This window comes from Neolamprologus brichardi, chromosome 8, assembly GCF_056152115.1.
Source record: "Neolamprologus brichardi isolate AB-2024 chromosome 8, ASM5615211v1, whole genome shotgun sequence".
In the NCBI taxonomy this organism is placed as follows: domain Eukaryota; kingdom Metazoa; phylum Chordata; class Actinopteri; order Cichliformes; family Cichlidae; genus Neolamprologus; species Neolamprologus brichardi.
Genome location: NC_142111.1, coordinates 22,771,343 through 22,783,713, shown reverse-complemented (window position 1 = coordinate 22,783,713; position 12,371 = coordinate 22,771,343). Strand labels below are relative to the sequence as shown.

Below are 12,371 nucleotides of genomic sequence, written 5' to 3'. Positions count from 1 at the left end.
ACAAAGCAGAGAGAGTTTTGCCGCCCGGTGTCACCGTGTCTCCTCCATAGAGGAGACACGGTGGAGATGAGGTCAAGTTCAGTAACTCTACCCTGTATACATTCCACCATGTGACCCTCATGCGCCACAGAAATCTCACCGCGTACGTGACCGATCAGGACTTTACGTCTAGTTATTTCCACTCAGCTGCTTTCACTGCCTCAGGGTAAAGAGTTACACCACTATTTTGCCGGGAAGTGACAAGAAGGAACACACTGGTTTAGTAGCTCTCGGCTCAGAGCCCAATAAGACAGAGGTCATGTTCGAGTAAACGGACTAAGACGTGGGCTTGTGGTTGCTGGATATGTGGGGAGTGTGAGACTCATGCAGCCAAAGGATAAAAGCCTAAAGGGAGTTCTAATAATAGCTGGCTTCTGCTCGCTTCCTTTTTCAAGAGGGTGAGAGGCAGTTTACATTTAACATGTTCAGTAATGGCTGTGCTTTAAAGGTCACTTAGAGATGCTTGTTCTAAATTCTAGAGTCAAATACTGACTTTTTTACCCCTTAGCTGTAAAAGGCTGATGGGGCAGCATGGACATCCAAGCTTGTGAATGCGATAACTCGATGAGGCAATGTTGGATTTTAAAATTCATACAAATCTTGTATGTGTTTTAATTTGAGTGACCACGAAGGTCAGTGGTCATCAGAGATGGGCAGTAATGCGTTACTGTAATCTGATTACTTTTTTCAAGTAACGAGTAAAGTAAGGGATTACTATTGCAAAAATGGTAATTAGATTACCGTTACTTTCCCGTAGTAACGCTGCGTTACTGCGTTACTAAAACCGTGTTTTTTTTGCGAGAGTGTCTCATGACAATGACGTAAGCGAGTGCGACATTTGTGACAACAGCTGTGTGCAGATCAACAATGGATCATATATCGAGTGCGGGAGAGAGTATGAGCGTGCAGCGTTTAAAGCGTGGAAGTACTGACCTTACTTTGAGTTTGATTCCATAAAAAGTGACAAAAACATTAGTGTCTGTTGTGCGTGGGAAGAAAACATCTTTTTACACCGAAAAAAAAAACCCTAAACAAACACCCAGTGCGCTACGACGTAATGGGAAACTCACAGAGAAACTCGCGGATTCTTCCACTGACCGCGGCACACCTGCACCAGGGTAAACCTCCGCCTACACCACTCCTGCTTTACAGGTGAAAATAGAGCAACAGGACCGCTAGTCTTTGACTTTATTTATTTTCTGCTGTGTTTTACTTGCATCTGTTTGAAAGAGTGAGTGTAAACACACACAAAATGTATTATTTTATGTGCTGGAATGTGCAGAAAATAGGTTTAAATGTTAAACTAATTTCTTCAAGTCAGAGAATGTTGCATATAATTAAATTTTTACTTGATGCATAAAGTTAAAAGATTAAAACTGATAAAACAAGTTTAAAAAAGAGACTTTTCCATTTGATTACATTTTGTATGATGGATTATGCAGAAAAAGTAGAATTGGGCTGAAAGATCTATCGCTTTATCACCTATTCAGGTTGTAAATCGTGTTTTTAAAAAGTAACTAAGTAATTAATTACTTTTGAAAATGAGTAATCAGTAAAGTAATGGGATTACTTTTTGGGGGAAGTAATCAGTAATTAGTTACTGATTACTTTTTTCAAGTAACTTGACCAACACTGGTGGTCATATTTATAGAAACAAAAAATTAAACTTTTCATTAATACAACTTAATCAACATTACCACTTACAAGCATATTTATTATCCTGTGATTGTGCTATCACTTAATTATCAGTAATTTTAAGTAAACATTACTTGTGTTGTATTTATATGATGAAACCAATCAGGGTAATTTTCACCCCCTGTATAAAGTAATCTAAATAAATAAATAAATATCCATCCCAGAGATGTAATCTCTTCCAGCATGGGCTCGATTGGCACTCATTACATGCCTGAAACACCTCAGCTGGCTCCTTTTGATGTGGAGGAGTAGCAGCTCAGTTCCTCACCTCTCTAAGGCTGAGTACAGACACCCTTTGGAGGAAACTCATTTCCGCTGCTTGCATCTGCAAGTCTCATTCTTTCAATCACTACTCAGAGCTCGTGAGCAGAAACGCAGACCTCACAGCTTCACTTTTACACTCAGCTCTCACTTCATCACAACAGACCGGTCTGGCTGTTAGTCTCCCATTCCTCTCTCCGCTAACTTAGGAAGCAACCCCAAGATGCTTAAACTCTCCATGGAAAGTTGTACCTGACCCAGAGTGGACGATCCAGCCTTTTCAGGCTGAGAACCAGATTTGGAGGTGCAAATTCTAATCCAGACTGATCCACACCTGGATGAAAAGTGTTCTAGTGCAAGCTGCCCCAGGTCATTGATCACTGAAGCCAACAGAACCACATCATCTGCAAAAAGCAGAGACGAGATTCTGAAACCCCCAAACCCATTGACTGCGCTTAGAAATTGATAGCAAAGGATAGCCCTGGCTAACTAGCCCCAGAGAACCTGGTAACGCAAACCAAGCTCTCACAAAAACAACTAAAGCTAAAAACACACTTCAGCGAGTCATAGCACAGAATTGGCCTCGTGGTATGCTCAGGACATGAGTGAACAGAAGGAGGAGTGAACAGTTGCTATGTTCCTGTTTGTGTTTCAAGAGCAAAGGTACCACCTCTTTCAAGCTGATTTTCCAGTCCAGAATTGGACAGTCCTAGCAGCAGGTGGAGTTTTCCTCAATCCCAGGAGGACCACTGTTGCTCGGACCTGCAGTGTCGAAGTATCGGTGGCAGCCAGTGTTGGTCAAGTTACTTGAAAAAAGTAATCAGTAACTAATTACTGATTACTTCCCCAAAAAGGTAATCCAGTTACTTTACTGATTACTTATTTTCAAAAGTAATTAATTACTTAGTTACTTTTTAAAAACACGATTTACAACCTGAATAGGTGATAAAGTGATAGATCTTTCAGCCCAATTCTACTTTTTCTACAATCCATCATACAAAATGTAAAAGTCTCTTTTTTTTTTAACTTGTTTTATCAGTTTTAATCTTTTAACTTTAAGCATCAAGCAAAAATGAAATTATATGCAACATTCTCTGACTGGAAGAAATTTGTTTAACATTTAAACCTATTTTCTGCACATTCCAGCACATAAAAGAAAAATATTTTGTGTGTTTACACTCAGTCTTTCAAATAGATGCAAGTAAAACACAGTAGAAAATAAATAAAATCAAAGACTAGCGGTCCTGTTGCTCTATTTTCACCTGTAAAGCAGGAGTAGGGTAGGCAGAGGTTTACCCTGGTGCAGGTGTGCCGCAGCAGTCAGTGGAAGAATCCGCGAGTTTCTCTGTGAATTTCCCATTACGTCATAGCGCACTCGGTGCTTGTTTAGGGTTTTTTTCGCTGTAAAAAGAAGTTTTCTTCCCACGCACAGCGGACACTAATGTTTTTGTCACTTTTTATGGAATCAAACTCAAAGTAAGGTCAGTACTTCCACGCTTTAAACGCTGCGCCTCATTATCCACTGTTGATCTGCACACAGCTGTTGTCAGGAGCATCGCACTCGCTTACGTCACTGTCATGAGACATTCTCGCAAAAAATCATGGTTTTAGTAACGCAGCGTTCCTACGGGAAAGTAACGGTAATCTAATTACCGTTTTTGCAATAGTAATCCCTTACTTTATTGAAAAAGTAATCAAATTACAGTAACGCATTACAAGAACAAGTAACAAGTTACAAGTAACGCGTTACTGCCCATCTCTGGTGGCAGCACAGGACACACTCTAGTTGTCTCAGTAGATCAGCTAACATCGGTTTTTGATAACGTCCAGTCTGGGAAGTTCTCAGATGATGAACGCAGCGCTGGAGTCTGTCTTTCTTATAATCACTCGCAAAGTGACCCTAACCCATGATACTGTGTGATACCAGCTATACAACAACATTTAATGTTTGACTTTATTACTGCCAAACAACACAAAAAGAGAATTTTATAAAATTAATTAACTTTTGTTGATCATACGTGATGCCTTAAGTGACTTTAAATTCAAGACGTTTGCTTGTATGTTTCTCTAATATACTGATATGTTTAAAGGGGAGGACAATATAATAATATAATCAATTTAAAGAATTATTAAACTGCTGTATCTGACTTAATCACTCATTTAGTTTTACAGTATCTCTTAAAACCCTGTACCTCAACCTTTGTTCACATTTACAGTGCAGTAAAGTACATTTGCATAACTTGTTGTTCAGATAAATTAGATTTAATTACAGTATCAGAACTAAAACAACTTCATAATAAATCATTTCTGACCTAACATACTGTACAGGTGTTATTTTTGATTTGGCATGCTCACTCCAGGGATGCCCATTTGTTATTGTTGATGAATGAAAGGTCGTGTGGGTGGCTTGTTCCATATCCCGTATTGAGTTTATATGGGCCAGCAGCTGATCTAAATGCAGCCATAGCTCTGAGTGTTTACCCGCAGGCTTACACAGATACACAGAGGAAAGAATCCAATAGCGCTCAGCTTCTATCTCATACAAACAAAAGGCTGATAAACTCTCCATAGCAACAGCAACCCCTGCCAAAGTACACAGTGTCCATCATCAGCATGTTGACGTGTACAAGAATTCTCAAAGTGCCCTTATGCATAATCTTTTTGTACCAAAGGTGTGCAATGTTTGATAGATATGAAGTTATAGACTTCATATATATCATAACAGCTCCCATTGTTTTTATGTTCTAATGTTTTAAAGCCTCAATTTGGACTCATAGACATTATAAAAGAAGATCATAGACTCTGGATCTAAAAAGTTGAAGCAAACGTGGAAGCGATTTGCTAAATAGACTTCTAGTCCCATACAAGTCTAATTAGAACACAGCGCTCTGACTTGATCCCAGTAAACTCTTGTCTGCCTCTAGGCTCTGGGCTCTGGGCTAATAATGAGTCAGTGTGACTCATTTTGGGTTATATTGAATAAAAATCCTAAATCAGTTTCACGAATCTTGCTCATACTCCATTTTTGAAAAGATAGTTGTTGGATATGCTCAATAGCTGATGAACTGTGATTGACAAGTTGTTAGAAACGAGTGGGTTTGCAAGCCACACCTGTAATAACACATATTTTTACTCCAGAACCATTAGTAGCAAGCTAAAGTTAAGAGTTTTAGCCTAAGAATTTCAGCCTCAGGCGGCCATTAGAGGAAATGAATAAGATATAGTTTCATGAAACTTGCACATCATTGGCTTCTGCTTTTATTTACATTTTACACTGTTTTTTTTGTTTGTTTGTTTTTCTCTTTACATTGGGTTTGTGATTATTAGTGTTATTTAATATCAGTTCTCTAAAGTAAAGCATCTGGAAGGTGACAGATTCAGTTTTAATGAACGAACAAGTAGTGGTAATTGTTGATTTTTTTTAAAAAAAAGGAAGATAAACAACCTGCCTCAGCTCAGTTACATCTCTCGGTGACCTGTGGCCCAGTGACCTGCAGACAAATATCCAGAGCAGTACATTACAACTGCCAGGGTGAAACACTGTAAACACCCTGGCTGCCAACAGATACTCCCATGCCAAATGTTTTCATCATGACAAACTAATTGTGATTTCAACAGCAGTAAAGCACGCGGCTTGCTCTGCCAACGGGGTGCTTTTCATAAAGCTATTCATTTACTGCATATTTGGACTGGAGCTACAATTATCTCCTCCACTTTGAGTCAGCCCACAATAAAACACAAGAACTATCTCATTTTCTTTTCAAGTAAAGATAACTCCTGGCTCATTATATTATTATTAATAATGGGGTGATGGTGCCGAGCTTCTGTTGCTGCTGTTACCCTCTAGTGGCCTGTTTGATTATTGAAACATCCACCTGTAGTTAGTTTGCATGGAAACTAGTGGATTCACTGTTTGCTGTCTGAGCTTGTCATGGCTTAGATTTAACAAAGTGCTAGAGACATCACCTTTAGATCCTCTAAGCTTCATGACATCGTGTGTTATCCTGCTGTAAGCAGCCATCCAAAGGTGGGTACACTGTGGTCATAAAGAGATGGATATGGTCAGCAACAATACTCAAGTAGGCTGTGACATTTTAAGCGAAGGTCAGTTGGTACTAAGAGACTCAAAGTGTACCAAGAAAATATCCCCCACACCAGCAGCAGCCTGAACCACCGCTGATACAAGGCAGGATGGATCCGTGCTTTCATGTTGTTTATGGCAAATTCTGAACCACTATCCCAAAGTTTCAGCAGAAATCGAGACTCATCAGACCAGGCAGCGTATTTCAATCATCTGTTGTCTAAGTTAGTGAGCTCATGTGAGCTGCAGACTCAGTTTCCTGTTCTTAGCCGACAGAAGTGGCATTTTAGTCCACCTGCTTCAAGGTTTAACATCTTATACTGTTCTGCATATCTTGCGTGCAATGAGTGATTACTTTGTTAATCGTTTTCATGATCAGTTTGAACTTCAGCAGGCTCTCTTGACCAAAATGCATCAAGTTGCTTGTATTCAAATGGTTTCCCCATGTAATGGTCTGCAAGAGGATGTAGAGAGCCATAGCCCTGTCCCCCAGGGCATGAAGCAGGCATGGAGGAGATCCAGGCCCCAGACATCCAGAGGCCCCAGAGTGCGAGAGCCCAAGGAGGACCACCGGAGGGGCATCCGTGCCACCCTCATGGGAAGGGCTGAGGATCCCCAGACGAGGGGTCACCCAGTAGCCACCGAGCAGAAGCTAGAGGGGGCTGCACCGGCGTGCCCGCCGGCTCTGCCGGCAGCCAGCTGTGCCAGAGTGAACCGAGCCACAGGCCCAGAGGTCGGAGGCCCGAGGGCCCCCCGCGCCCCGGAAGAGGCCTGACCGAGCCTATTTCCTTTAGAGGAATAACACATTCACCACAACACAACAGCTTCAAGTCACATTAGCTCCACCCCACGCTTCCAGTTGAACTCGTAGTAAGTAGTACATTCTTCATCTTAAAGCTCAAAGATGTCTTGACGTGTGTAGCAAATGCAAGAAGTATTTACTGCAGGTACTCTTCACTTGTTCATTTGCCAGATAACTATCATTTTAATAACAGAAATGCCACAGCCTTCACATTAATGTCAGTTGGACTGTTTTCACACCTTGGCCATCTGTGTATGGAGTAATAAGTGGTCAGAAAAAATGACCACTTTTACAGTGTCACCACTGTCTGCTGACTGGGCAAGAAACTGCCAACACTACAGAAATTTCATGTCTACGCTTGCAACAAGTCTGTGAAAAATTGCACCTTTAGATGCCGTTAAACTGAATTTTCTCCTTTGTTTAAACTGAAGCGGGTCAGTATTTAAGGCCATGTTCAGACAGTGCAGTTTCTCATCATGATGAAATGAGAGGTGAGCGTAGCGTTACACTTATAGACATCTGATTGCATTGAAATTGGACGTCCAAACATATTTAATGTTTTGCTATTTTCATTCTTTCAGCACTTTAATGGCCCGCTTCTATAACCAGACTGCTGACTGAATAGTTCAAGGTACAATTTTTGGATATTCATGAAACTGTAAGATTTATTTTCAATATAACTGTAGCTGAATATTGATTGTGTGATGATATTGTGTTGCTATAGGCATGCTTTTTTTTATTATTCTTTATACTTTTCAATTTTTTTGTAATGTGTTTAATCTGAACTCAATAACTTGCAAATCAAATGATCAATTATTGTTGTTGTAGTTGTTTTTAATTAAAAAAAGGAGCAAAAATAGCAAAGTCTGCAGATTTAATTAAATCTAAATATATTGAATTAGTTGAATTGACTTGTAATTTTTATTTTCTTTGTCCTTTTCTTGCTGTATAAATATAAACCGTATCTAAATGTGTTTCTGTCATAACACCCGAGCCTTTAAAAGCGTTTTTCCTCAATTAATTCCAACATCTCGCACTAATGATATGTGATAAAAAAATAAAACCAAAGCTTCGAGCATCTGGTCACAAATTATTTGTTTCTCCAATAAACACTGACATTTGTACAGTGTTTTGTCGGGATTTATTCAACGAGTAAATGAGCAAGCATTTAAATGTCATCTTTTACATAACTATTGTGTAACTGTTGTTATCCCCAGATGGTTGTCTTAGCTCTGGCCATGTTCGTAGCATTGTCATCTTGTGCAGTTGGTTGCTCGGGGAACACAAATTCTGTGAGTATGAGTTTTGTTCACTGATGTTATGAAGCTAGAAGGCAGATGGAACAATACAAAAAAAAACATTTATTATGCAACAAAAGTTTCCCCAGATGTTATTTAGCACAGACAGAACTGTGCCGAGCTTTTGTCACGCTGAGCTCGTAGAGAGAATAGAACATCACGATATGTTTAATATCATTACTTCAATTTGTCGTTTGAGAAAGTTTTCGTTTCTTCTTTTCCACTCTGAACTCAAACTTTGCTGCGTAGAAGATCAACCTTTGTCTGTGCAACTAGCTGCTATTTTGCTATTTTCAAGGTGATGCAATGAGCTTTTACACAATTAGGGCAACAAAATTAATAAACAAGTCTGTTGATTAACCATTCTGTTAAATAATTTTTCATTTATTAAAAAAATAAATAAATAAATGAAATTTTAATATCTTTTCTTTTAAATTTTAAGAAATTGGGCCCTGTATTTTTCACCTTTTTTGATTTTATAGACCAGACACTTTATTGGTAAAGTAAGAAACTAGGCAGGTTAATTATTCACTATTCTTTAAATCTTATTTTTTTTTATGAACATCAGGCCTTCATCTTAGCGAAGGGTCCCTGTAGACCAAAAACGTTTGATCATATTACCCAATTCATCTACATAAAAAAAAATTTATTTTATTTATATCGACTGCCAATTTTGCATCAATAAAGTCAAGGTGGAAATGTTGCTTCAAATGCTTGTTTCCATTTTCTGTGTGTTGAAATCTGTTTTTATTTTTTACTTGATTTTTCAGACATTTAGTAGGAAAACACTAGAATTTGCCTTAAAATTAATTGCAGTGGGCTTTGCTTTTTTAATGGTAAATGGAGTGGTTCTTATAGAGTGCTTTGCAATTCATAGAGAGCAACTTGAGGCTCAATATCTTGGCCAAGGGTGTTTTGGTACGCACACCAGAGCAGCCAGGGATCAAACCACCAACCTTAGGATTTGTAGACTACCTGCGCTACCACGTGAGCTACGGCCATTGCATTAAAGCTTTTATTAAAGCATAAAATAAAAAACATAAATTATACACATCTACAACAATCCAGCCCTCTGCAAACAAATCCTCAAATCCAAACCAGCCTTTTACAAGAGTACTACATATACAGTATACATACTCATATATAGATATGCATGTATTTGTACACACATACGCATTTATTCATTCCTTTTCTTTACCTTCTTGTTTCTATAGTGACATAGGTATAGGTAACTTCTATGAATTACCGCACACTGACTCTGTATGCATTGGACATAATCTGGAGCATCTGGACCCACTATTTTTATTATTATTATCATTATTATATAAATCCCTATAAATCTGAATTATTATTTTATCTGTCAATGAGACTGCAGCATGTCACTCTTTCTAAAAATGCTCACTATTGCAGGAGATGGAGAGCCTGAAGTGTGAACAAACAACACTTCAGCAGCAGCAGAATGCTCTGACTCAGGTAGCCTCTATATAACTCCTTACAATCTGTCTCCATACTGAGCACCAGCTACTGAATGTGTTATTTTTTTTTCATGCGCAGATGCATATATCAAGCCGTCAGAAAAGAGCTCAGAAGAAAGTAGGTCAGTGAATAAAATAATCTGCATTCTTTACTCAAAATAAAACTATTTTCAACACGCACTCTTAATTCAATATGTGCTGCGATCTCTCTTCTCGAGCAGGAACACACGTCCTCACTTACAGTCCAAATTACATTGAGGTTGATAACTTTCAGTCATCTGTGGAAGATGCAAGAAGACGAGGTGATCAGATCAGGTCCTAGATCAGACCTGGCGCGCCACCAACACCACCAGCAAGCTGAAGATGTGTGATCGGCAAGTAGACTGGAAAGGTAACCGACTGCACTTTCTTTATATGTAGCATGCACCTATTTCACTAAAAGTAGCAATGGCATTTAAAAAAGAAAAGATTAAATTTTTCATCTTCTATTGGAGGGTGGTACCGTCTTTTCTACAAGGGTAAAAGTCTGCAGATGCCTGAGAGGTGCGTCCCTGTGAACAAATGTGGCACCAACTCCCCGCTGTGGCTGTCCAGGCCTCATCCAAGGATCAAGGATGGTATTGTGACCCGCAATGTCTGCGGCCATTGGAACAACAGTGGTTTCCGTTCCATCCCCATCAAAGTCAAGAAGTGCCCGGGCAACTATTACGTAAAAAAATGCATTAATATTGTGCACATTTGTGGGAGCGTTTGGCTTTTGGATGCTGAAAAATTAAGAAATTAAACATCCACTTTCACCCACAATCCATATTTATCCTGATTGCTGCAAATGTATACCTTTTGGAACAGTCTAATTCCTGCTAAGAGCAGTGCTTTTTAGAGGCCTTTTCGAATGTTGCTGAATGTGTGTTCTCAGACGTCAACACGCTCGTGTGCGGGCGATGCAGGAGAAACCAGTCCTGTGTGAGCAGAGATAAGATTAACTGGAGATGCAAGACAAACAGAAGTAAGTAAAGTTTTTGTCAGTTTGAATGTGTCATACTAACGTTTACGCTGAAGGGATGGAAGGCCTTGGATGTCTGGGGCTTTTATTCTTCTCTGTTTGGTGACAGCGTTTCTTTGTCAATCGTAATGCAACTTATTGAATACCAACATTGATTAATATGGGCAATCAGGCACAAATAGTTGCATGCATTATTGTAAAGCACTAATTCGTTACTAGTTTGTATCTATATAAATACAAAAATTCAACATACAAAAGCTTCATTAAACAACTGTTTAAACATTTGTATTACTTTAAGAAATATTAAGAGACAGGTGAAGTCTTCCTTTTTTTCTCCTCAAACTTTAATTATAAGCAAAAAAAAAGCTGGAGAATCTGCTACATAGTTTGTGTAAGAATGATTAAGATATTATCCTGTGTTTTCCATAATACACCTACAAAAGCCTTTCTTTATTAAGAAATTGCTGCAAGGTATATATTTATTTGTCTTTGTAATAATACTAATAAGATTACCTGCTCTTCAGTGTCTTCCCAAAAGATCCACTTCTTTGCGTCTTAACCAGCCCAAATCAATGGCAAACTGAACAGGATCGAGTACAGCAAGGTGCTGGTGAATGTGGGCTGGTGTGTTCAGGGCTCCCGTCAAAGGAATCTACCAGTTCTTCTTCTCCACTCAGACAACCATTAAGGGCCTTAAAACTGATCTGTGGCTAGTAATAAATAATTACTGGGTGGCTGTTTCTCGTGCACATGTTCCCCGTTCCTACAGTGTTGGAAGCACATCTACATACATGACTTTCCTCTGCAGAGGGGCTTCAGTCTATGTCACCCACAACTGTGGTAACTCCTGGGCCACCGCTGCATCCATGACTATTACATTTGGAGGCTCACTGCTTTTACAAAGTAAATAATATGTTTAAAATGGTGCTCATTGATGTAGTGTGTCACTTTTATTTGTTTTTGTATTTTAGCAAAGAGGAGATAAGGAAAAAGTTTGTTCTTTCTGTCAACAGATTCACGGTTGTTGTAATTTATTTCATTATTTTTGCTAATGCTAACTTGTGCTAAATCAACCAGTTCCACTGTATTAACTACTCTGTGTCTGCTTTGATGCTTAAATGAAAATATTAATATTAAAAAGACTTAAGAGTGATGTTACTGCAATTTATACATTCATTTAAAATTCACTTTCAATTCAGTTTTATTTATAAAGCCTCAAAACTCAGCAAGGCACTTTATTTGGTAAGAAATCCCAACAAGCACTATGTGACAGCGGGAAGAAAAAGCTTTTCTCAACAGGAAGAAGCCTCCAATAGAACCAGTCTAAGAGAGGGCGAGCCATCTGCTGTGAACGGCTGGGGATGGAAGGAAAGCGAAAAAGGGAGAGCATAGGTAGACAGGACAAAACACAGAGGATGGGAGACAGATGTGCAGCAGTAATAGCAGGAGCAGGAGCCATAGTACAAAGTCGTGAGGAGAGTAGAAATGTGCTGTCTGGTACAGGAAGTCCTCCAGCAGCCTGTGTCTACAACAGCATAAAAAGTGATGCCTGAGTCACCTGATCCCACTCTAACTATAAGCTTTAGCAAAAAGAAAAGTTATTAGTCTAATCTTAAAAGTGGAGAGGATATCTGTCTCCCAAATCCACCGGCAAAGAGCTGATAGCTGAAGGCTCTGCCTCCCATTCTACTTTCAGAAATTATGAGAACCACAAGTA

General features: G+C 39.1%; 1 protein-coding gene across 1 annotated transcript; it reads left to right on the top strand.

Moving 5' to 3' along the window:
* Positions 1 to 6,052: 6,052 nt before the first annotated feature.
* Positions 6,053 to 11,565, top strand: LOC118454359 (uncharacterized). Its single transcript, XM_087845203.1, is given in 11 exon segments — positions 6,053 to 6,946; positions 7,310 to 7,509; positions 8,096 to 8,170; positions 8,380 to 8,474; positions 9,580 to 9,649; positions 9,731 to 9,773; positions 9,870 to 9,956; positions 9,959 to 10,042; positions 10,146 to 10,399; positions 11,163 to 11,275; positions 11,277 to 11,565. Coding segments are annotated over 9 exon segments (1,110 nt in total). The 5' UTR covers positions 6,053 to 6,946; positions 7,310 to 7,509.
* The last annotated feature ends 806 nt before the right edge of the window (positions 11,566 to 12,371 follow it).